The sequence below is a fragment of the Triticum urartu genome, chromosome 3A, assembly GCF_056163025.1.
Source record: "Triticum urartu cultivar PI428250 chromosome 3A, HENAU_Tu73, whole genome shotgun sequence".
NCBI lineage: Eukaryota > Viridiplantae > Streptophyta > Magnoliopsida > Poales > Poaceae > Triticum > Triticum urartu.
Window position 1 is genome coordinate 37,958,352 of NC_141875.1, and position 25,094 is coordinate 37,983,445.

General features: G+C 45.6%; 2 protein-coding genes, 1 long non-coding RNA gene and 1 pseudogene across 4 annotated transcripts; 3 read left to right on the plus strand and 1 right to left on the minus strand.

The window, feature by feature from the left end:
* The first annotated feature begins 6,929 nt into the window (after positions 1-6,929).
* LOC125508600 (uncharacterized) lies at positions 6,930-8,360 on the plus strand. The gene is made up of 3 exons (XR_015599568.1): positions 6,930-7,593; positions 7,687-8,074; positions 8,189-8,360. It is a non-coding gene; the product is annotated as an uncharacterized LOC125508600 (long non-coding RNA).
* Positions 8,361-12,518: 4,158 nt separating this feature from the next.
* Positions 12,519-12,985, plus strand: LOC147978275 (uncharacterized). Its single transcript, XM_087516552.1, has 2 exons — positions 12,519-12,579; positions 12,669-12,985. Exons 1-2 carry the CDS (start codon positions 12,519-12,521, stop codon positions 12,983-12,985), a joined length of 378 nt encoding a protein of 125 aa, XP_087372678.1.
* Positions 12,986-18,592: 5,607 nt separating this feature from the next.
* Positions 18,593-20,139, plus strand: LOC125529083 (TPD1 protein homolog 1-like). The gene is made up of 2 exons (XM_048693497.2): positions 18,593-18,696; positions 18,804-20,139. The coding sequence occupies exons 1-2, from the start codon at positions 18,636-18,638 to the stop codon at positions 19,127-19,129; spliced, it is 387 nt and encodes a 128-aa protein (XP_048549454.2). The 5' UTR covers positions 18,593-18,635; the 3' UTR covers positions 19,130-20,139.
* A 95-nt stretch (positions 20,140-20,234) lies between these two features.
* LOC125529085 (indole-2-monooxygenase-like) lies at positions 20,235-22,272 on the minus strand (annotated as a pseudogene). The gene is made up of 3 exons (XR_015618044.1): positions 21,707-22,272; positions 20,856-21,288; positions 20,235-20,775 (listed from the first exon to the last, which is right to left on the minus strand). The product of XR_015618044.1 is annotated as an indole-2-monooxygenase-like (transcript).
* Between the last annotated feature and the right edge of the window lie 2,822 nt (positions 22,273-25,094).

Below are 25,094 nucleotides of genomic sequence, written 5' to 3' on the forward strand. Positions count from 1 at the left end.
TTGCAAATTGGGGGCAACTACAAAAACCTATGAAAAAAAATCCTAGTTGTGAGTCAAGGGTTGACTTGCAACTAGGGCAGTTACAAAACCTATGAAAAGGCTCCCTAGGAGCATGTCGATACTTGACATGCAACTAGGTCGGGGGCTTGGGGTGCAACTACAAAAGCCTACCAAAAAGCCTCAATTGTGAGTCAAGGGTTGACTTCCAACTGCACCCCCCCCCCCCCCCCCCGCCACACACACAAAATATGAAAAAAGCCTAGTTGAGTGCCAATAGTTGACATGCCACTCGGAGCAGGGTCCCAGGGTGCAACTACAAAACTACAAAAAAGCCCCCAATTAAGATTCGAGGGTTGAATTGTAAGACAATTATGAGTGTTCTATCAAACTATCATTCCTAAAAAACCTCTCCAGGAAAAAGAATATAAAATGTGTATTATAACAAAAAAACATAGTAAAAAATCTAACAAAAACAAGTAAAACAATTTCAGATTTTTACTTGAAGTATACCGAAAACAAAAAAGAAACGCTGAAAACTGGAAAACATGTACATCCATACTTGAAAAAATGCAGTTCAGAGTTACAAAAACTAAAAACCCTACAAAAAGCTTAAAGTTCATATTTTCAGTTCAGATTTGAATTATGTGTTTGGTTTGCCACAAACGTCACCTTCGCTCCCATCATGTTCTTGAAACGGACCCTTTCACTGCATGGCACAACCTATTTTGGTTGAACACAAAAAAGCAAAGAACAAAAGTTAGGAGTGGTCTCATGACAAACACTAATATAAAAAAGAAACAAATGATAAAAATGAGAAAATATATTAAAAAAAGAAGCTAGTGAGTTACCCCTGCGTTTTTGAAGTGCTCCCATACATACATGCTGAAACCGCTTCCCTCACTCTCATAGTTATAAAAAAGAAACAAACTCCACAAGCCATCTCCTATGCGCATAAAAAAGAAGCAAAAAAGAAATTAATTAAATGGGTAATTCACTAACAACACAAATACGAAAAAAAATAAAAAACTGGATTCAGAAAAGCATAACTAGAAAATGAATAATTGCAAAACATCTAGATTTCAGCATTTATTCCTGTAGGTTTATGACTGTGTGAACCCAAACCTTGCTTACCAGATGCTAAGCGCCATTATTTAGACAACAAAAAAGAAATACTGCTGCCCCTAATTAATCTAATGCGCCATTATTTGTTGGCACATGCCCCTAGTACCAGTGGTGACAAACTACTAGGGGCATGTGCCAGCAAATATCCCTGCTGTGTTAGCACTCAGCAGAAACAATAACGAGATCAAGTTGTAAAAAAAAGAATAACTAGTAGAGGTTATATCCTAACAAAAGGTCAACTTAAGAACCCTAAAAACACATGCTCCCCCTGTATAGAAGCGTGGAAGAACGGGCTTAATTAATATTTGTTCTCCTGCAAACGAAGTCCCCTTGATTTAATGACTCTCAAAAAGTCATAGCATAAAAATAGCAGTACTGGCAGTACTTTTGCTCAATACTATTCCAGATCTTCTCGGCCAAAGATCCTAATTAATCTCTAAGTACCTACAAAGCAAAAAAAGATTAGTAGTACTCGTAGTACTAATTCTGGTCCTACACATGTATGGATCAATCAGGTCAGCTCTAGTGCTGTTGAGCTTTTGCACCTGCACAAAATTGTAAAAAAACCAGTACCACACCAGAAAAATGGGTTTGAGTAAAAATCTAAAAATTTAAAAATCAACATGCCACTGCTAGTGATGGGTTCAGTAATCATTATCTTGATTCCATAGAAAAAATTAGAGCATGGTACTGATTCTAGGGTTCAGCAAAATCTGAAAAACAAAAAAAATGATACTGCTAGAAAATACGTTCAGTAATCGTTCTCTTTGACTCCTTAGAAAGATTTGAACATGCTACTGATTAATAAGGTTTCAGCAAAAATCTGAAAAAACAAAAAAATACAAGCCCACTCCTAGTGATAGGTTCAGTAATAATCTCTTGTTTCCAGAGAATGGCTTCAAAACAAGCTACTGATTAATAGGGTTTCAGCAAAATCTAAAAAAAACATGTCACTCCTAGTGATAGGTTCAGTATTAATCCTCTTGTTTCCACAGAATGATTTCAACATGCTACTGATTGCACAAGGGTTTCGGCAATCTGAAAAAAAAAATCAAACAAAAAATGGACGCACTACATACCACTCCTTGAAGAAAAAGGACACAAAAAAATGACTAAATCTGGGAGGGATTCCATGCATCAAGCTACTAATCTAGAGTTGATCCAAACAAAAAATGGAACCCAATCCCCTCAGATCTGAAGGAGAGCGCCAACAAAGAAACAAAAAAATTGGAGGAAAGAGGGTAACACTTACTCCACTAGCAGCATCACCCAGGCTCTCGCTGGCCGTTCAGGAGCAAAGGCGATTTCTTTCGTTCCACCGCAGAGATCTTTGGCTTTTTTGACAGAGAAAGAATAGAGAGATAGAGGAAGAAATGGACTGATTACTGGCCACGGGGTGCTCTCGGCCTCCGCTTCCCATTCCATTTATTTACCGCGGCCAAAAAAACAAGACAGTAAAAAAAAGAACAAACAAACAAAAAGGCCCACCCGAGCACCTGTCCAGCCCACAAAAGGCAAGCGCGATGACGCTCCTAAAAAAAAAGAAAAAGGGGCTGGTCGGCGCCTTATATAGGCCAAAACATAGGACAAAGCACCCAACACAAATCTTGAAACGACCAAAGCATCCAATGGCTAGCTCGTCGACTGAGACTTCGCGAAGTCTCAGTCGACTGAGATTTAGCAGTTCTGTTGGAAATTTTATCGGCTGCTTGAACACATAAAATGTACACGAGCTTCTGAACATGGAGATTTCCTGAACTTGTATGCACTGGGCTCTTTTGATTTTCACGGCTAAGCCTTGCCCGTTTGCTTTTTTTTTGGAAAAGAGGCGCATCCCCAGCCTCTGCATCAGAAAGATGCATACGACCACATTTATTAAAAGCAAATAGGTTCAACAAAGGTCATGAACTCCGTTACAAACTAGTCCCCAAACGGCTCATAAAGAGCGGATAATAAAAGCCACAGTCGGCATGCGAAATAAAGATAGGAAAACTAATTGCCTATCCTATTACATGACCGCCATCCAAACCGGCTGAATATAGCCCGAGCTACCATTTCCCATCGGGCAGATCCAGTAACCAAATGCTCCCTGACCTTCGTTTGAGTGAGTAGTGACCACATACGGATCAATGTAGTAGCTCAAAAGATGACCTGCAAAAAATGAGTATTTGTTGTTCTGTTAAAAACCAAATCATTTCTGCAGTTCCAGACTGCCCAAAATAAAGCACATACTCCTATACGAATGTGTTTAGCTGTTTGGGTCTCTATCCCATCCAGCCATGTCCCGCTTGCTGAAGGTCTTTCAGATTAAAAATTAGACATGGCGACATGTCTCTTACGACAGAATGTTGAGGTTCATTCAAGAAAATTGAACGACGCATCCAATTGTTGTCAGCTTTTGTAAAGCACGAATACAGATTACAAATGCAATATAAAAATCGTACAGCACAAGGGCTCTTACAACACAAGCATCAGTTGTTGGAAATTCAACACCTGGGACGAAAAAGTTACATAATCGATCATCCAGCGAGAAGCGGCTCATTCGGCCTGGGCAGAGCCGCGGCAGCGGTGCAGTTCACTCACTTCAGCATCAGTCAACGGCTCGCCCAACTCCTTTAGGGCATCTCCCAGGAGATGGGCAGGCGCAGCGGCATGCGGCATGCGGCAGCGGCTCTCTTCAGCTGCGGCGCGGCGGCGGCAGCAGCAGCAGCTTACATACGAATGGAGGCAGATCTGAGCCAAATAATTTTCCTAAAATTATTAAGAGCGGGTTATCTAGAAAACAGACTAAAAATGGATGGTTAATCCCACGTGTGTTCTGCCACCGTCCGTCGCTGATCCATTGCTTAGCATAGCAAGTTTCTAGATTTTCACAGGATATGTCCACGTTAAATAATGAACAAAAAGGTGTTAATGATATCAAAAAGATGCAAAAAGGTGTTACATTTCCAAAAATGGGACTTGATGTCGTTGTTGTTGAGACATACACAGCAAGGTTGATCAACTGGTTGCACCTCTTAAAAAAGGAGATATTAAAACCCCGGCCACCGCATCAATCGAGGCATAAAACCATCTTTATTAATTACTCCCTCTGTTTCTAAAAAAAAATAGAGATCCAATATGAACTACATACAAATGTATATAGACATACTTTAGAATGTAGAACTATATACGGTGGATCTCACCCTTTGTTGATGGGAGGGTTCTGTTTTATATGTTGTGAGTTTTGCTAGGGTTTGTATTCTGCTCGGGAAGACAATGATATATCGCTGAAGATGAAATAAGGTTCTCCCCGCCTAGGCCCATCCCGGTGGTGTATTTAGCATTGTCGGAGGGCGTGTGGAGGCGTGTCTCCGGCGGATCTCTTATGATTCAGTCGGTGGTTGTCTTTGGTGGATCCGCTTGGATTTAGTCTTCATACGTTTACGTAAGTGTGTTTTCAGGTTGGATTCTTCTGATCTACACTTCTCTTTATTGGCGGTGGTTGCGTCCTGCCGTGCTGGTCCTATGAGGCCTTAGCATGACAACTTGTAGTGTTTACTACAACACATTTTTCTGAATCGGGCGAGTGAGGGGTGGTGATGGTGACGCGCTTCAGTGCTTGTAGTCGTCGATAGATGGTCTATGGATCTTGATGTAATGGTTAGTAATTCATGTATTTATAATACTGCCATGATTGATGATGGGTAAATTGGAAGTTTTCCGCAAAGAAAAGTATACATTGTCGCAAAAGAGAAAGAAACATGAAAAGTTCTCCTTGCTAGCTCTGTTTTATTGTTCCTCTTCTGCTTGGTAGAAACGAGGGCATCACATGCGTGATTAAAAAAAAACAGTTTTGCTAAAGCACATCTAGATGTGCCATAAGTATTGCATATTTAAGTCATATGCCATTGATTTTACATTGAGATTCGTGTGAATATTGTCTTTCTTTTTTTTTTCCTTTTTTTATACTTGATTCACTCACTTAAATGTGCAATAATTAGAGCACATCTAGATGTGCCCTAGACACATCCAAAAAACAAAAATGAAACGATGGAGGACCAGATGTAGGAGAATCAAGTGTGAGGCGGATGCGATCCTAGGATCGCTGTCGAATAGTAATAAATCGAAGTAACCGATCTTTCGAAATTATTGTATGGAAAGCAATCGGCAAATAAATATATGGATATCACAGGTTTGGAACGTATCCTTGGCATGGCATATACACCTCCTTAATTTTGGAATCGTAAAAACAGTCAAAAGCGTTATACAGAGGTAAATAGGGCGTAATCAACGCACCGCACCATAAAACTGCTCCATGTAGGCCTACAAATAGTCGGCAGAGAAGGATGCAGAACAGCCTTACAACAAGCACAAAACACACGTACAGTAAACACTACCGGAATAACCCTGTATGCCTACGGCCTTATCTATGCCGACGGCTTTTTGTCGGGGCCGTCGGCATAACTCGAGCTACGCAGACGGCCTGGGAAAAGCCGTCGGCATATCTCCATCTATGCCTACGGCAGCCGTAGGCATAGTTAGGCCGTCGGCATATATCGATCTATGCCTACGGTGGCCGTAGGCATAGTTAGGCTCTCGGCATAGATGTGGCCCTGGTGGCCCAGGGACAAACGGCGGGCTGACGCCGTCAACTCTATGCCGACGGCCCTGACGGCGGCCGTCAGCATAGATATTATCTATATTTTTTTACTAGGAGTTGCCACGTGGCAGATCTATGCCGACGGCAAAGCCGTAGGCATAGTTTTCCATCTATGCCTACGGCTTTGCCGTAGGCATAGCCCCGCCACGTGGCACCTCCTGGCAGCCCCTGGCCGAGAACTATGCCTACGGCATGGCCGTAGGCATAGATATTATTTGTTTTTATTTTAAATTATTTTTATTTTTTGAGTTAAATTTTGTTTAATTTAAATCTAACTTATCTAAACTTAAACATACACAAATTATACATCGATTTAGGGTAGAATTTTCCATAGATTATGAATATCCAGTTTGTTTTTGTTTTTGAGTATGTTAGAAATGTGGCCTCCTGTACTTTTGCATATAGGTCCTTCTGCTTTATTAAAATCATAAGTAATTGATACTTGGATTGATTTTGATGAAATTCATATGGTTTTTTATCAGAATCTTGACAGGATTATGTGCTATACTATGTTTCAAATTTGAACAAACTTAAATCATGTTTGCTTCATCAGACTGTTTCAAGGATTGTGGTGGCGGGTGCAAAGGCAACTGGCTCAGGAGTGTGACCCTTCATGGACGCCAATGCCGTTGTCACTTGGAGGGAGGAAACGGCCATGTCGGGTTGACACGAAGGGAATCTTATGGTGGGTTTGTCCCAGACCTTGTTCTCAAGTGTTCCTATGGGCCGACCTATCACAACCAGGTGAAAACGTCCATTGGTCAAAGATCGTCCGGTGAAAGTCAAAGGCGTAGATTTCCGGGTCAACTTGTCCAGGGTTCGGCTGACCGGGGGCCTTGGGGGGGGGGGACAATGCCACCAGAGCATCGCGCCGAGTCCTCATACATGTCGAAAGATGTGGTGCCATGTCTAAAGAGGCAATACGCGGCTCCGGTGTGAGGTTTGCCCTCATGAACGGCGATGCAATCGAAGTAATCCTTCTGCGGTTTTGGCGTTGCATGAATATTCCTGAACACTTGAAGCGTAATCAATTCATGAGATTTTTACACAGTGCAGACACATATGATATAATATGTGTGGCAATTTCTAATATTTTTGTAAGATGCACGAGTATGTGAAAAAATCCCCCACCATGGATTGTTCTTCGCATGTCTATGAGTGTGGTCGGGGGCCTTTGGGGGCTAGCTATGCCATCAAATCTTGCGCCAGGTCCTCTTACATGTCTGGAAGTGTGCTGTCAGGTGCAAACAAACGACACGCGGCTCCGGAATGTGACCCCCTTCACGGAAGGCGCTGCCGCCGACACTTGCAGGGGGGGGGGGAATGGCCGCATCGGGTCGACACGAGGGGGGTCCGCTGGTGTGTTGGGCCCAGACCTTGTTTTGAAATGTTCCTATGGGCTGACCTATCACAACCAGGTGGAAAAGTACGTTGGTCAAAGGCGGTTCGGTGAAAGTCAAAGGCCTAGATCTTCGGGTCAACCGGGCTAGGATTAGGTCGGTCGGGGGCCTTGGGGGTATCAATGGTACCCAAACTTGCATTGTGTCTTAATATATGTATACAAGTGCGATGGAGGGTTGAAATAGCCAATGGAGGAACAGGCAACGCATTTCATTCACAAACCAGACACGTTCTCTCTCGATAGATAGATACTAACTCGAAGATGCTGCAGTTTACAAGCGGCCTCCGGTCAGGCTTTTGCGAAACGCGCTCAAACTTTTACCACACCCTACAAGGGGAATATGAAGACACTGTGCCCGGTCCCGGGGATTTCCGGCATCGTATGATTTTCCACAGATTTTTACGGCTTGATCTGGCATGCCACCAAGGTACATTCGCCCCCAGTTTGGTTGCACTAGGCCTATGCATGCTGCAAAGACATCATATATGATTTTACAAACCACTTCTGGACATCATTTCAGGTGGCCGTCGTGCAGATCTGCAATTCCCCGCATTGAAACCCTACGGATGCAGTAAATTTCTCAAATAATCCAGGCGGGCCCGAAAAATGCCATGTCCTGGCACGTGTCATAAAATGGCCCCCTTTGAGAGCATGAGAATTTTTCAGGTCAACGGAGCAACAGGCAGCGCAGTTCCTTCACAAACCGAAACATTCTCTCTCTATAGCAAGATAATAACTCGAAGATGGTGCAGTTTACAAGTGGCCGCCGGTCAGACTTCTGCGAAACGCGCTCAAATTTTACCACACCTTACAAGGGCCATATGACGACACCGTGCCAGGTCCCGAGGATTTCCGACATCGTATGATTTTTCGTGGATTTTTACGGCTAGATCTGACATCTCGTCGAGGTACATTCGCCCCTCCCCGTGGTGGGGTTGCTCCTCCTTTGGTTGCACTAGGCCGACGCATACTGCAAAGACATCATATATGATTTTACAAACCACTTTTGGACATCATTTCAGGTGGCCGCTGTGCAGATATGTGATTTCCCGCATTGAAACCCTACGGATGCAGTAAATGTCTCAAATATTCCAGGCGTGCCCGAAAAATGCCATGTCCTGGCACGTTTCATGAAATGGCCCCCTTTGAGAGCATGAAAATTTTCGAGGTCAACGGAGCAACGGGCAGCGCAGTTCCTTCAAACCGAAACATTATCTCTCTATAGCAAGATACTAACCCAAAGATGGTGCGGTTTACAAGTGGCCGCCGGTCAGACTTCTGCGAAACACGCTCAAATTTTTACCACACCTTACAAGGGCCATATGACGACACCGTGCCAGGTCCCGAGGATTTCCGGCATCGTATGATTTTCTGTGGATTTTTACGGCTAGATCCGACATGCCGCCGAGGTACATTCGCCCCCCAGTGGTATGGCTCCTCCTCCTTTCGTTGCACTAGGCCTACGCATACTGCAAAGACATCATATATGATTTACAAACCACTTATTGACATCATTTCAGGTGGCCGCCGTGCAGATCTGCATTTTTCCACATTGAAGCCCTACAGATGCAGTAAACGTCTCAAATATTCCAGGCGGTCCCAAAAAATGCCATGCCCGGGAACGTGTCATGAAATGCCCCCTTGAGAGCACGAGAAGTTTCGAGGTCAACGGAGCAACGGGCAACACACTTCCTTCATAAACCGGACACGTTCCCTCTTGATAGCCAGATACTAACTCGAAGATGGTGTAGTTTACAAGTGGCTGGATCCGGCATGCCGCTGTGATCCTCCTCTTCCCTCATAGATCGCCGGCAGCCGGGTCCGCCGGACCTCGTCCTGCCGCGTCCATCCATGCGTCAGGATCCGCTCCTTCCGTCCACCCACAACCCTACCTCGTGGCTAGGATTTCGATGGCCTCCACCTCTAGCGCTGCTCTGATGGCGGCGAGGCCAGAGGACGCCAGACCCTTCACCGGCGTGGACGCGGTTAGCACTTGCCCTCCTTCAGCGGTCCAAGAGAGTAAAAAAATTTAGAAGAAAAACAAAAGGGAGAACACAATTGCATGAGCTTGATTCCTATTGGTGGAAACGTTTGTGCCACGGATCGATGACGTGGCGCATATCCATCCATCTAGCTCTCCACCCCACATCCATCCAGCCATCCATCCATCCATCTAGAGAAAAGGACAAAAAAAGAGCCCACGAGATAGAGCCCACCCAATTCCACCGAACGCCTCCTCCCTCTCTGTCTCGCGACCTCGCTCCTCGCTCCTCTCTCCCCCACGAACCCCTCTCCCTCGCCGCCGCCACCACCCACGCCGGCCTATTCCGGTGAGCTCCGGCGACGGGAAGCACTCCCCCGAGCTCCCCAAGCTCCACGCCTCCTTCCCCTCCGTCCAGAATCAGCGCTCCCGCCCTCCATCGTCCCCCGTGCTAGCTAGGGTTTCGGCCGCCACCTCACCTCCGGCGACGGCGAGGCCAGCGGGCGGCGGGTCAGGCACCGGCGAGCTCCCGAGCCCCTCTCTCTCTCGATCCAAGCCCCTCTCTCTCGATCCCGAGCCCCTATCTCTCGATCCCGAGCCCCTATCTCTCGATCCCCTTCTCTCTTTTGTCGCCTCACATCGCCGCCTCGGTCGCTGGCCGATTCCAGCCTACTCCGGCGAGCTCTGTCGCTGAGCTAGCTACCCAGGGCTCCCCGTTGAGCCGCTCTACCTCCTCCACTCATTCGATTCGCTTCTCCCTGCCGCCCGTGGTCGCCCCCATCGGTTCTCCCTCTCTAGGGTTTCGGTGGTGGGGAGAGGTTTGTCGTCGGCGTGCTCTTGCTCGTGGATCTAGTCGCCCGCGCCACCTCCCGTGCCTCCTTGTGCACCAGTGCCTCCTGGGTTTTGCCTGTGGTGCTACTGCCCCAGATCCGTCAGCGTCGACTACCTTATCGCCTGCCACCGTGCGACGGCGGTGATTTGGCCACACCGCAACCATGGTGGTGGCGTTGCTTATGGTAAGCTCCTCAATCCCTCTGCTCCCCTGCTCGTACTACTCTCTTCGGGCATGTCATGGTCGATTTGATGCTGCTCCGCGTGTCCTGTTAGTGCTTGGTGAAGGTTGGCTCACCTATTATTAGCTCAATTGATTACTGTGCTATCTTTATGGATTTGGCAATGTGGACTTTGGTCTACTTATGCTCCTGCTGCTTTACATGTTCATATTCTAGTTCTAGTTCATGTCTATGGACTGATTACAAGAAATTCTATGCTACTGTTGGTCTATCACTGCAATTATCTTGGTCTTATAGATGTTATTGTTCCTGTCCTATAGCACATGCTAGTTTCTTTATTAGTTGGCTGCTGGTTCTATTTATTCATATGTACAAGTGCTACTATTTCTTTGTTATCTTATAAAGGATATAGTCCTTCATTTGTATATAGCTGTAACTTTCTTATTGATCAACATATACTGATTCATCTCTTTACTGCAATTACTCTGTGTTGTTCATGATTTGCTCCTGTAGTGGTATAAAATTATAGTTTCTCTTTCAAGCTGGTATGTGTGTTTGATATATACTAGTCTTTATCTAAATACCATGTATTGGTATTTCTTGTATGGTTTAGTACATCATCTACTGGTGGTTTAGTTGTATATTGTACAGGATATAGTCCTCATGGTTGCATGTAGTGTTAACTCTTTCTTTGCTTTAGCTATTTCAGATGTTTCAGATGATTTTGATGCATGCTTATACTCCTATCTATACCAGGTCCATCTGTTGTGCTTGTGTACCTATATACAGAATAGTACCCATGTGTAAGTGGGTGTATGTGTTCTGCACTTCTGCTTACGGCAGATGTTTAGTAAATGTGCTATCAATGGCCTATTTATTCTTGCAGGTTATGGACTGTATCTTTCCTTGCCAATTCCCTCTCTTAAATCTGATTTGAACAGATGCTACACTGGTCTCTTCACTTTCTTTCTCTCTCTCATACTCTCACTGATAAGAACAGGTGCTCCTTAATCTTGCCATGCCAATGATGGTGTCCTGAGGCTCTCACCATTACTTAACAGCAGATGCTGCACTACTTGATCCAATGATGCAATAGTCCTAGCACTACTAGGTTGCCTGAGGACAATCCCTACTTCAAACCCTACCTCTGGGTTAGTTGGTTAGTAGTGGGTTAGTTGGATTTCATCTGAAAACTAACCCAAGCTTAATCGAGGGATCCCCTAATCATGGAGTTAGTGCTAATTTGAGTTGATCTTTGGGTTTAGCTTTGATCTATACTTTGCTGGCTTTACTTCTCTATTGGGTTATTCTTTACAGCCAATTGAACCTATTCCTTTTGGCCTTGCTGGTTACTATTCCATTGGCTCCATTTATGCAGTGTTGGCTCTCTTCTAATGTTTCTTTTATCAACTTAATCTGATTGGGGTTTGACTAATGTTTCCAAACTCCTAAGTGCTAGCTCCTACAGCAAAGGCATTTCCATAAGGGGAATGCTACATTTTAACCTTAATCAAGTTTTTCCTATTTGTTGTTTCTTGTTTTGCAGGTTGATGAACTAGAAGAAAGAAGCAGAAGATGAAGTAGATAGTTTAGTATAGGTTTAGTTTAGGACTTTTCCTTTCTTCTTTTATTTCCTTTTCCTCTAAGTGTAATTCCTGAATGCTTGTAGTTGACATTCATATTAATAAAGTCTATTGTTTATTATTCAGGCCAAATAATTGCAATGCTTCATTTATTATGAATATAGTTTCTTTTATTCAGTTTTTGCAATATCACTTGTCTTATTTATTATGAATATAGACTTTTTATGCCTACAACAAAGCCGTAGGCATAGCTGAAAATCTATGCCGATGGCTTTGCCATAGGCATAGCCCTGCTGCCAGGAGGAACCAGGAGGTGACACATGGCATAGATATGCCTACGGCAAAGCCGTCGGCATAGATTCATCTATGCCTACGGCTTTGCTGTAGGCATAGCCCTGCCACCAGGAGTACCAGGGGTTGCCACGTGGCAGAGGTATGCTGACGGCATTACCGTCGGCATAGCTCTGCGATGTGGCATTGCGTGATTCGTCAGCGCTTTTGACGGCGCCGTCCGTTGCCGTTAGACGAAAAACACTGCCGACGGCTATACTATGCCGACGGCTGACGTCAGGCCGTCAGCATAGGCCCCTATGCCGACGGCTATACTATGCCGACGGTCTGACAAGACTACGCTGACGACATCTACGCCGGCGGGCCTATGCCGACGGCAACCGTAGGCATAGATCTATGTCGACGGCTTAGGGGCCTATGCCGACGGCCCGTGGCCGTAGGCATAGACCACGAGTCCGGTAGTGAAAAGTATACGAGAAAAACAATGGAGGCCAAGCTAATGAAGATCTTCGCCATGCTGATGCTCTTCTCCCTCTGCAACAGAGGTACTCCTCCATTCATATTCACTGCCTTGCCTTGATCCAAATCAGACAAATCTCTTGCTGAATCCTGTGTTTCTTTTCTGGTGGTATAGGCAACGCGGAGTGCACCCTATCGGACCTGCACGTGACCCAGACCGCCACGGGGAAGAACGCTGGAGGGAACCCGAAGTACGCCGTGGAGGTGGAGAACAAGTGCATCTGCACACAGACGGACGTCAAGCTGCTTGCCCCTGGGTTCAAATCCTCGGAGCCCGTGGACCCCCAGGTCTTCCGGCCCGACGCCGACGGCAAGCTCGGCAGCCTCAACAACGGCTCCCTGGTGTACTACAGATACAAGATCACGTTCAGCTACGCGTCAGCCACCAAGTTCAGTCTCAGGCCCTTCTCCTCCAGCATCGCATGCTCGTGATTGGAAGGATTACATGGAATCGTTTGGGCCCGATGAATAAGTTTGTGTCGGTTGATTGATCATATGCACGTCTGTAATTAAATCCCCACATGCATGAAACATTGGTTTGAGAATTGATGAAATTCAAAGGTGGATATATAAGTATTGGTAAATTTATCGGTTTCTTGAAAAAAGAAATTTACCCCAGTGAAGTTGTGAAAATCCAAGAAAAAGTCAGCATATAATATACACCCTCAATGTACTATGACCCAAAATCTTTAGATCTAAACTTGTTTGATAGCATCCTGGGAATCTAATATCTAGAAATTTGTGCCATTGTACCTCATTCGCTTAAAAACTGTAATTAGTCTATGTTTCTCGAGCTGCAAATTGAGTTTAATAACGCTCGGCAGACTATGCAACGGCTTGAATGATTCTTCGGCAGTGTGTTAGAGTAGATCTCGGCCTCGTTTCGACGTTCGTGGGCAGATCGTGGCCAAGAGAGTTGGGTTACTAGCGCTTTCTTTTGTTCTTTTGGTACAAATAACCAAGAAAGCAGAAAAGGCAATAAAGTCGTGCGTTGAGCAGAACCCTCGTGTAGGACGGATTGTGGCTAAGAGAGATGGGCTACTAGAGCTACTTCCTAAGGCAATAAACACTCGGCTCTCTTGCGTGCGCAACTCCGATGGCTGATTTGCAGCCAACAGTCACAATTACAATATGATATGAGAGCTAGCAGATCGATGGCGCATGCAGCGATGGCATGCCGTAACATCAAGAGCAACGTACAACATCAGTGTCAACGGTGCAACACCATTGACACCATAACATCGGTAAGATTGCGGTGAATGAGTGGTGAGGGAAAGCGGTGGATCTGCCCAATATTCGACACTCACCTACACCAACTACGCTGACATGCCACTTGTTCTGTGTATGCAGCTGCGCGCAGCTCCAGGGCCTGTGGGCGCCATGGAGCTCTGGGACAATAACTAGCGTGACGATCGCGCCGCCCGGGCGACGCTGCTCCATGCGGTTCCGCCAGAGATGGTGCACATGTTGTCCGGCAACAACAAAGTCAAGGCCGTCTGGGACACGTAGAAGACACTCTAGATGGGGAGTGAGCGTGTGCGGGAGGCACACGCGCAAGTCTGTCATCGCAAATTGAGGAGCTCTGCTTCTTTGATGGTGAGTCAATTGAGGATTTTTCTTGTTGCCTCACCTTTAAAACGACTCTGTGACAGAGTACCGTGCGGTTCTCAATTCCTTGCATGCGGGACCGTGAAAGTACTGGTATATGGAGATGGCGACCGAGTTTTTCGTGGATCTATAAATTCTCACCATCGAGGGGCTATCAGGACGCCTGCAAACCATGGAGAAGAGCTATGACCTTGGCGACGTTGATCGTGGCCTTAGGAAACTCCTCAACGAGGAGCAATGGGCCACGTGATAACGCCAATGTGGCTAGGGATTGTCGTCTTGACAGGAGGGCGGCAAGGCGAACACCAATATTCAGGTCACATACTAGATCTCAAGTCAGTAAAAAGGCCGAGAAGGTGGCGGCAACAGTAGTGCCGAGTGCCGGAATGGGAACTACTGCTACCGCGGCAAGCTCGCCCACTGGGGAAGAGAGTGCCGGAAGGCATAGCGTGATCGTGAGCATAAGTACCATGATGATGTGGTCCACCTAGCCTAGGAGGTGGACCCACCGGACTGCTCCTGGTCATCAGCAGTGATGAACAAGGGAAGCTGCTATGATGCCAGAAACCTCTTCAATGGTAGTGATTTGGCTGCACTGGTAGGTATTCCGGGTGCGAACCCACAACTAGCATCTTCCTCAATGAAGAGCATGTGGTGCCGGTCCCCTCACTAGACAGACTGAGGTACCTCGTAACCAGCTCCAGCAACCACATGACAACTATGTGGCGGATGTTTTCAAAGCTCGATGAGGTGGTGAGCGGCACAGTGCGGTCGGGGATGAATCTGTTGTCACCATCAAGGGGAGGGGCTTAGTCCTCTTCCTGTGCCTCACTGATGACCAACAGGTCCTAACAGATGTCTACTACATCCCTTCTCTCCATAGCAACATCATCTCCCTCGACTAGCTCGACGAGGATGGGTGCAAGATCACCATCGAGGGCGGTGTTATATGCATCCTCGGCCAGCTGTGCAAGATCCTCGCGCGCGTCAATCAGACCGGCAAAAGTTTGTTCCAGTATACGCGCACTCATACATTGGGCACCAAAGTATATATATCACCATATCATAACATACAACTCAAAGCAATCATAATAGATTAGCAATGCCATATGACAAAACAAATCTACTCAGACATTCTCAGAGCTAAATAATTCCTAAATGGGGACTTGCTTAATGCCACATTGAAGAGGAAATCTTCATATACTTAGCATTGTATCATGGCTGGTGCGGGCACAATTAAGCACAATCTGTTTTGGGGAGTGGGAGATGGTTAGAGCATAATATCAAGAGAGATGCATGGATAGCACGATAATCTAACCTAATGGCAGTGACTTGAAGAGATAGAGAGTGCAATCGTGATGAACAATAATTGGCACAGATGTCCTAACTGGTTGATGTGCAAAGGATATTTGCTATTCCGATACCAATGCATGAAATGAATGATTTCTAGGCTTGAAGTTTTAATAGTAATAGTTCAGTCCATTCAACTTATCATGCGGAGTGACCACTAGGCCATGGTGAGGAGGGAGGGAGTTGGGACAACTACAGTTAACCGTAGTTAACTTTAGTTGACAAAATGTTTGGAATTTGCAGTTTCGAGCAGAAATCGAAATTTTCCTTTGGTGGACTTTATATCGAACATTGCCTTGCCAAGCTACACTTGCAGACAAACACATGAAAGTAAGTACACAATGCCTTTCCTATAGCTTTGATGAAGAAAATATAAAACACCTATTACTTGAATACGCAAAGATGAGAGAAGTTTGCCTATTGATGGAAATTGATGACATTATCAGACAGTCATGTTTGAGCGATGCTGCTTAAGGGTTAGTTTTGGAACATCTTCTGAACATACTAAATAATTAAGTAATGGTGCTAGGCCAAGGTAATTTCCGAGACTGTTGCAAGAACCACTTGGTAGTTGGTACCTGTGGTGGGAGAGAGCAAGTTAGCGGATGAGGATCCTGTGCAATCTCCAATTGAAGTGTACTTGTGTATTAGAGCTTTAGAAACCAACTTCCTGATTGCTAGCTCCCCTAAAGCTAAGTTAAAGTGTAGTGGATGGATGTTGCCATCTGAAAATTATGTTAAGACAAATATAGATGTTGTTTTCGACCCTAACTCCCTACAGGGAACCTTGGATGTGGTTTTGAGGGACTATGAATGAGAAGATTAAGGTATGCGTTGAAGCTTTTAGTGCGGAAGCTGCGGAATGTACATCATGAACCTAGCAAGAACTATTGGACGCAAGACTTGTGATCAACTTAGACAACCTTGATATGATCGATCCTATGCAAGAGGGATGATCCTTTTTAGGAGTTGTGACAACTCTGTATGATAATTGTTTCTCCCTCCATTAAAAAATATAAGATGTTCTATTAACTTTTTTCTGAACTGAATGTATATAGACATGTTTTAGTGTATGTGTTCACTGATTTCCGTATATAGTCCATATTAAAATATCAAAACATCTTATATTTGTGAACAGAGGGAGTATCATTTACCGACGTGCTAGGTTCACAAATATAATATGTTTGGATGTTAGTTCACTACGGTGGGTTAACTCGTATTTGACTATGGGCACTCATCCGTATATGAGACATGACATCGAGATTTGTTAATGAGGTTCACCGACTATTGGCTACATTCTCGGGGCTTGACTATGGGCACTCATCCGTATATATGACGCCGCTATAACAACTACTTTGTGACATTACATGAAGCTTCTGGGACCATATATGATGCTTCTATGAATTAGTTTTTATGTATGTGATCCTTATAGAGTATGTAGATTTATCTATGTGATTCTTAGAAGATACTACTATTATATATGTTTTTGCTGTAGGGTTATATGAAAAAGAATTAGAAACTAGGCTGACAATACCATTTACGATAGCCACACCCGGCAAAGATATAATTTTCGACAATCAACCTTGGCATATTGGACACGTGGCTGGCACTGGCGGCTTGGTTATTCTTTTGCCAAGAGGAAGTAAAACGAACTCGGCAAAAGGTAGCACCTGGGAGTTGCTTATGCCTGGAAAGCAGAGATCTTGGCGGTACTATTGGAAAAAGGTGACACGTGGCATTTCCTAGGAGTTGCTTGTGTCAGGTAAGCCGAGAGCTGGTGCTCGACAACCGGGAATGTTATTGCGGAGTTTCCCACTGGCTCTCGGCAAAGACCCGACGACGCCGTCCTCACCCGGCGGATGTGAAGTCACTTTATTTTGCCGAGAGTGCACTTGTGGTTCTCTCTGGTACGTAACTCATTCTGTCATTCACTGAGATTAATTTAAGAGGTACAGAATATGCTCTGAGTCATCTCTCCTTCGAGCGTACATGTGCTAGGGTTTATGCCTTCCATCAGTGGTGCCATCGACCTACCTCGTCTCATATAGCTTAAGGGCCATGGGGGCATGGTGGATCATAGCCCTTGTAGGTGGGAGGGTTCTGTTTTTATATGTTTCTTCGAGTTTTGCTAGGGTTTGTATCCTGTTTAGGAGACGTGACAATGATGGTTCTTTGAAGATGGAATAAGGTTCTCCCTGCTTGGGCCCAACCCAGTGGTGCATCTAGCATCGTTGGAGGGTGAGTGGAGGTGTCTCTGATGGATCTCTCAGGATTCATTCGGTGGTTGTCTTTGATGGATCCGCTTGGATTGAGTCTTCATCCGTTTATGTAAGTGTGTCTTCCGGTTGGATACTTCTAATCTACGCTTTTGTTCATTGGCGGTGGTTGATGTCCTGGTGCGTCCTATAGGCTCTTAGCACGATGGTTTCCGGTGTTTAGAACAATACATCTTGCCTAGCCCTGGGGAGTGAGGGGTGGTGATGGGGGCGCGCATTTGGCGCGCTTCAGTGCTTGTAGTCATCGCTAAATGGTCTATCGATCTAAATGTAATTTTTATTATTTCATGTGTTCATTGTACCGCGATCATTGATAATGAATAGATCGGAAGTTTTCCCCAAAGAAAAGTATAACGCTGGCAAAAAAATATTATGACGAGTTCTCTTTGATGGCTCTATTTTATTGTTCCTCTTCTCCTTGGTATAAACGAGGGCATCACATGCTTGATTAAAAAAAAAACTAGAACCAGAAAGATGAAGCGATGGAGGACTAGATGTAGGAGAATAAGTGTGAGGCGGATGCGATCCTAGGATCGCTGTCGAATAGTAATAAATGGAAGTAACCGATCTTTCAAAATTATTGTACGGAAACCAATCGGCAAATAAACATATGGATATCACAGGTTTGCAACGTATCCTTGGCATGGCATATACACCTCCTTAATTTTGGAATCGTAATAAAAATCAAAAGCGTTATATACAAAGGTAAATAGGGCGTAATTAACGCACCGCACCATAAAACTGCTGCATCTAGGCCTACAAATAGACGGCAGAGCAAGATGCAGAATTGCATTACAAGTTTACAACAAGCACAACACACACGTACAGCAAAAGTAGGAGAGAAAAAAATGGAGGCCAAGATGATGAGGATCTTCGCGATGCTGATGCTCGTCAGCCTCTGCAGCAGAGGTATTCAATTCGTTGATCCACTCTCCGAATCCAAATCGGACGAATCTAATTTTCTCATGTCGATTTTGATCGATTTCTACTTGTTTTTGTTGTTGGTGTTGGTAAAGGCAATGCGGAGTTTCGGGAGTGCACCCTGTCGGACCTTCACGTGACCCAGACCGCCACGGGGATGAACGCCAGAGGGAACCCAGAGTACGCCGTGGAGGTGGAGAACAGGTGCATCTGCACACAGACGGACGTCAAGCTGCTTGCCCCCGGGTTCAAATCCTCCGAGCCCGTGGACCCCAACGTCTTCCGGCCGGACGCCGACGGCAAGCTCGGCACCCTCAACAACGGCTCCCCGGTGTACAACGGCGACAAGATCAAGTTCAACTACACGTCGGCCACCAAGTTCAGCCTCGCGCCCTTCTCCTCCAGCGTCGCATGCTCGTGATTGGGAGGATTACTTGGAGTCGGTGGGCCTGATGAATAAGTTTGTGTCGGTTGATTGATGATATATACGTTTGTAAATTAATCCGCACATGCATGAAACGTTGCTTTGAGAATTGATGGGTTTGTTGAAATTCGAGGGTGGTTGTATCTTGCTACCATTGGAAAATTTTGTGAAAATCCCATGAAAAAGTCAGCACATAATATATAGCCTCAATTCGTCAAAAAAAATTCACCCTCAATGTACTATGACCCAAAAACTTTAGATCTAAACTTGTTTCATAGTGTCATGTGAATCAAATTTAGATCTGGAAATTTGTGCCATCAGAGCTCCCATTTGTTGGAAATTTGTTTTTAGTGTCTGTTTGTCATGCTGCGAATCAAAATTAAATATAAAAACATGTGTCTTGGTTGACTATACGTGCTGAATTATTTTCGGAGATGTTCACAAGTTTAGAGATATGTTCTCCTTGGCAAGGTTTTTATTGTCCTAAACAAAACAATTTCGGGTCTCACCCAATATCAGAACTTCTGTAAAAATTGGATTTTGAGATTTCAAATTTCATTGGATTTTAACCTAATTTTAAGAAATTAGATTGAATTTGGCTCAAGATTTCAGGAATTTTTTGAACTTTTCAATGAAATTTCGTTGATATATTTTTAATCCTCCTCCTTGGTATTATCGGTAGCATTTAGAGTTCTTTCGGCCAGGCTTGTATATGATTTTAATGGTCGACTAAGCATCCGAGTTTTCAGTTCATGTTTGTAAGTGGCCCGTGCATTTGTGCAGGCAACCATGCTACATTGACATCATGTATTTTATATTTTATTTCATTTGTTCATAATGATAAAAGTAGTTTGTAGTCAAACTTCTCCATTGACGTCTGACAACAATATTTGTAGCTACTGTATAAGAAGGAAGAATTGGCCATTATTTATTTGTACCATTATTGCCGATAGCACCTTCTTTACAAAGAAAAGCATTATGCGATGTAACACACTATTTAGCTTAGTTTTATTTTCGCGATTGCATGCGTGATTTTGGAATCAACAATAGTTTCTCCTTCCGACGGACGGTTAGCCCAAACACCCCTGTCATATCAATATTTTTTCTCTCAACCCCAAGCGGAAGTTCCCAATCAAAATGGCACACAAGGTTTGCCAACATAAGCTCAACATTCGCGATTCCGAGGTTCATACCAGGGCACATCCTCCGTCCTGCTCCGAACGGCAAGAACTGGAAACCATTCCCCTTAAGTTGACATGCATACTGCTGCCTTCATGTGTAAATCTTTCAGGAATGAACTCTTCCGCATACTCCCAGGAGCTCGGGTCCCTACCAATGGCCCACGCATTGACGACCACACGCGTCCCAGCAGGAACTATGTATCCATCGATGGTGCAGTCAGCCATGGCAAGGTGCGGAGCAAGGAGAGGAGCAAGAGGATGTAGCCGGAGCGACTCTTTTATGGCTGCTCTTAGGTACGTCATGTTGTTCATGTCGGTTTCACTAATAATTTCTCGTCCTCGGGGTGCAATACCCCTCACTTCATCTTGTAGCTTCACCATAAGGTGTGGCTTCCTCATGAGCTCAGCCAAGGTAAATTCGAGAGCATTAGCTGATGTGTCTATCGCACCAAAAAATACATCCTGCGTTATCAATTAATTAGAACAATGAAAGATGTATACACATCAACATGTTTAGTTTGAAAGGTATTATCTGTACTCACGGTAAGGAGAGCTTTCATGTGCTCTCTTGTGAGATCATACGTACTCCTGTTGGACAGACAACATAATATCCACAAAATCATCATCCTTGTGATCAGACGTTGAATTGCGCTTGCTTACACGATCGTCGATCACCTTGTCCTACAAATCGGCCCATCTGTTCCTCACTCTTTTGGCCTTGGCACAAACCGCCTTCTTGAGCACTCCTACCCTACCCACTGTCGGGAATTACTCCTCCAAATTGAACCCGCCTAGCAGCCGTGAGGTATCCTTGATGAGTTCCCCAAAAAACTTGCTTTGATCATCTTTCAGGAAGAACTTCCCCGACACAATGCGGCACGCCATGTCATTCGCGAATGTGTGGAGCAGCTCGCTCATGTCCACCGCAGCATCAGCAGCTGCTGCCTGGTTGATCTTAGCCATCGCCATGCTGACCTATAATAGCATAGGTCGTAAAGTATGAGAAGCTAACATTTACATATGTAGTACTTTCTCGGTCCAGGTTAATACATAAGTTTCCCTGGTATTTTGGGTCAAAGGTGGACCACATATAGATTCAACTACCGTTGGATTCGTATTCAAAAGCAGTTTCAGGTGGTATCATTTCTTCTACATAAAGTCTATATTTTACTATTAGTTAATTTTATTTTAGAAGTTAAACACAAACTATAAGCGAAACTAATAAACCCGGACGGACGGAGAAACAGTTCGCAGAGGACCACATGAAAGTCCTTTCCGTTATTTTGTTTCTGACGGAAGTGAGAGACCAATTCAGTACGAGAATAATGAGAGCAAGATCTTAAAAGAAAGGCTATCAGCACGTGGAAATTTAAATATAATTAAAAATCAGTACCTCCTCGCGGAAAGACTGCATCTTCTTGACGCTGAGCATGTGGGTGGTGACAAGCTTCCGTGCTTGCCGCCAGTACTCACCGTATGGCGCAAAGCCGATGTCAGATGAGCCGTACATGATGGTGTCGGAGACGACAGAGTGGGGCCGTGATGCGAAGACGTGGTCGTGGGTGCGCAGCACCGCCTCGGCGGCGCGCGAGGAGGATACAACGAGGTTTTGCACGGCGCCCAGACGGAGGAGCATCACGTCGGGGCCATGCTTCCTTGCGAGGCCGCGGAGAGAGACGTGGGGGAGGGAACTGATGAGATGGAGGTGCCCGATGATGGGCAGCGCCGACGGCGAAGGCGGGAGGCGCTGCCTTTTCACACTGAACTTTCTGGTGAACCAGTAATGCACAGACACGAGGAAGAGAGGGAAGAGGAAGAGAAATAACCATGACCGTGGAAGGGTCTCTAGCAAGAGTTTCTGCAGGAGATCCGCCATGGCGAGCCGACGTCTGGAGTGACTGGCTCTGTAAGTACTCACTCTGGACTGGAGCTCTCCCGGAGAAATGACGAGCTCAGTTGCTTATAAGCAGCCAGGCAAAGTAAAAAAGGACAAAAGCATGTACAGTATATGAATATGTTTGGAGCAATGAACTTGCAGCGAGATATTGGTGATGGTGAGACTGGTGACTGTACTGTGTCCAAGTCACGTCTAGTCTTCCAGATGGATGAACTCTAGCTTCGTACTCAACCAGCATACGTTTGCTCATAGTCGAATCTGCAAAGTTTCAGATTTTTCTGATTTGTTTTGCTAAGTTTTCGGTCATGGGTGTAGCGAGGGTGCAATGTCCGTGGGTGTAGAACAACTACACTCTATTTAAAACCATGTCTTGAATTCAATATTCAGAATAACTTTTCAATGGTATAGTTTTTAAATCACAAAATATATATTATTGACCAAATGATACTCCCTCCGTCCCTAAATATAACGCGTCCTCGGTTTTTGTGCTTTGACTTTGACCATATATTTAATCAACGAGACCGACTGCGGCGGGAGCAAAAATTATTTATGGTCAAAGTTGAATCTTGAAAAACGCGAGTGTACTATAATTTGAAACGAAGGGAGTAGTTAAAATTTAATTTGAGAATGCATGCACATCTTATTCATTGAAATGTACTTCCTCAGTCCCATTATATAGGATATTTTCTGACACTAGCGTAAAAAAACGTCCTACATTATGCATGGGACGGAGGGAGTAGTTAGTACTAATATCTTTGGTGGAATGAACTTGCAGCCATATATTGGTGCTGGTGAGTAAGACTCCGAGGCAAGTCTAGTATTCCAGATGGATAAGCTCCTTCGTACTCAATCAGCATACGTTAGTTAACGTACGCTGCCACTCACTCGTCTAGCCCAGGTCGTCCTTTGCGCCGGTCGTGGAATTCAGTCACGCGGGAAAAGCAGGACAGCTTCGGTGAGCACTGAGCACCACAAGCTCAGTTGCTTAGATACATATCTGTGGTGCATTGAACTTGGAGCAATATCCAGATGGATGTAGTGTCCACGTTTTATAGTCTTCCAGATGGACATGGACTAACACGTCGTATAATCGTTCTCAATCAGTAAAAGCTGTCAGTCGTTCGTACGTCCAGCCAGCGCCTACTCCGTAGGCATTTACAGGCCATAGCAAACCTTCTCCGGCCCGGAGGTTGTGGAATTCAATCAATCACGCGGGAGAAGTAGAAGCCCAAGCGCACCAATAAAGATGGCAATGGGTCGGGTTTGGATTGGGTTGAACAATATAAAATCCATATCCATATTCATGAAGACAGTCTTTGCCCGCTCATGAAAAAAATCCACGGGTAAAAAATTATGTCCATGTTCAAACCCAATGGATATCCATACTCACTGGATATCCATTGGGTCCTCTCAAAACTGCCATCCTTACGCACCACGGCACTCAAGTTTTGACCATCCACGGCACTGGATATTTACCCACCGTAGAAAAGGACCCTGCATGCACTACCAGAAAAACTGGGGTTGCCGACGGCCAAATCTATGCCAACGGCCCCCGTCGGCATCGCCGGACATATGCCGACGGCCAAGGATAGGCCGTAGGCGCAGAAAAGCCGTCGGCATACATCCATCTATGCCGACGGGGCCGTCGGCATAGACGAGGCCGTGGGGACCGTCCGAGATACGCCTACGGGTCCCGTCGGCATAGGTCAGGCCGTCGGCATATCACGGGCCCACCTGCCCGGTCAGCGTTGACCATTTGACGGCGTTGAACCTACGCCGATGGGTGGTAACGGCGGCCGTCGGCATATCTGTGGCAGAGGTATGCCTACGGCATAGCCGTCGGCATAGGCCCCTCTGCCACGTCAACGATCCGTGTGGCACGCCACGTCATCGATCCGTGTGTGCGCAGGTATGCCGACGGCCTTACCGTCGGCATATGTTTACTTTACTTAATTTTTAAATTTATCTATGGCAGAGGTATGCCTACGGCACAGCCGTCGGCATAGGCCCCTTCGCCACGTCATCGATCGTTGTGCCACGCCACATCACCGATCCATGGGACAACCTCCGTGTGTGCACATATATGCCGACGGCCTTGCCGTCGGCATACGTGGGCATTACTTTATTTTTTTTATTTTTACTTTGTTTTGTTATTTTTACTTTATGGCCGTCGGCATACGTGGGCATTACTTTATTTTTTTATTTTTACTTTGTTTTGTTATTTTTACTTTATTTTAGTTTTTTGCTTTTGCATAAGATAATTATGCCTTATCTAAAAAAACAAACCCGATGGTATATCGATTGCCCCCCGTTACGAACGTCGCTATCGCCGTGTCACGGAGGGGGGAAACGGTCGACACGGAAGGAATTCTGGTTGGTGGGGGGGTTCGGGGTGTAGCTATGTCATCGAAACATTGCACGGGTCCCAATGCATATGTGAAAGTGTTCATGCATGCGTAGACGCCCGTCTTGGGGCTCCGGGGTGTGCCCCCCCTCACGGACGGCGCCGCCGCCGGCACCTGGAGGGGGGAAACGGACGCGTGGGGTCTACACGGAGGGGATCTTGCTGTGGGTCTGGCCCGGATGTTGCTCCAAAGTGTTCCTATGGGCTGACCTAACACAACCGGGTGGGGAGGTCCACTGGTCAAAGCCCGTCCGTGCAAAGTCAAAGGGCTAGATCCCGTGGTCAAACGCTACAGGGTTAGGCGGGACGCACTGGGGGTAGCAATGCCACCGGAGCGTCGCACCGGGCCCTCATACATGCGGGGTGGTGTGGTGGCATGTCCGAAGAGGCGGGACGCGTCTCCGGGGCGTGGCCCCCCCTCACGGACGGCGATGACACGGTAGTAGACGTTCTGCGGTAACGATGCGGCGTCAATATTAC

Excerpts from the sequence above, each read along its gene's own strand:
- LOC147978275 (XM_087516552.1), top strand. The coding sequence starts at position 12,519 with ATGGAGGCCAAGCTAATGAAGATCTTCGCCATGCTGATGCTCTTCTCC. Across the intron at positions 12,580-12,668 it reads CTTCTCCCTCTGCAACAGAG|GCAACGCGGAGTGCACCCTA; the intron begins GTACTCCTCCAT and ends CTGGTGGTATAG.
- LOC125529083 (XM_048693497.2), top strand. The coding sequence starts at position 18,636 with ATGGAGGCCAAGATGATGAGGATCTTCGCGATGCTGATGCTCGTCAGC. Across the intron at positions 18,697-18,803 it reads CGTCAGCCTCTGCAGCAGAG|GCAATGCGGAGTTTCGGGAG; the intron begins GTATTCAATTCG and ends GTGTTGGTAAAG.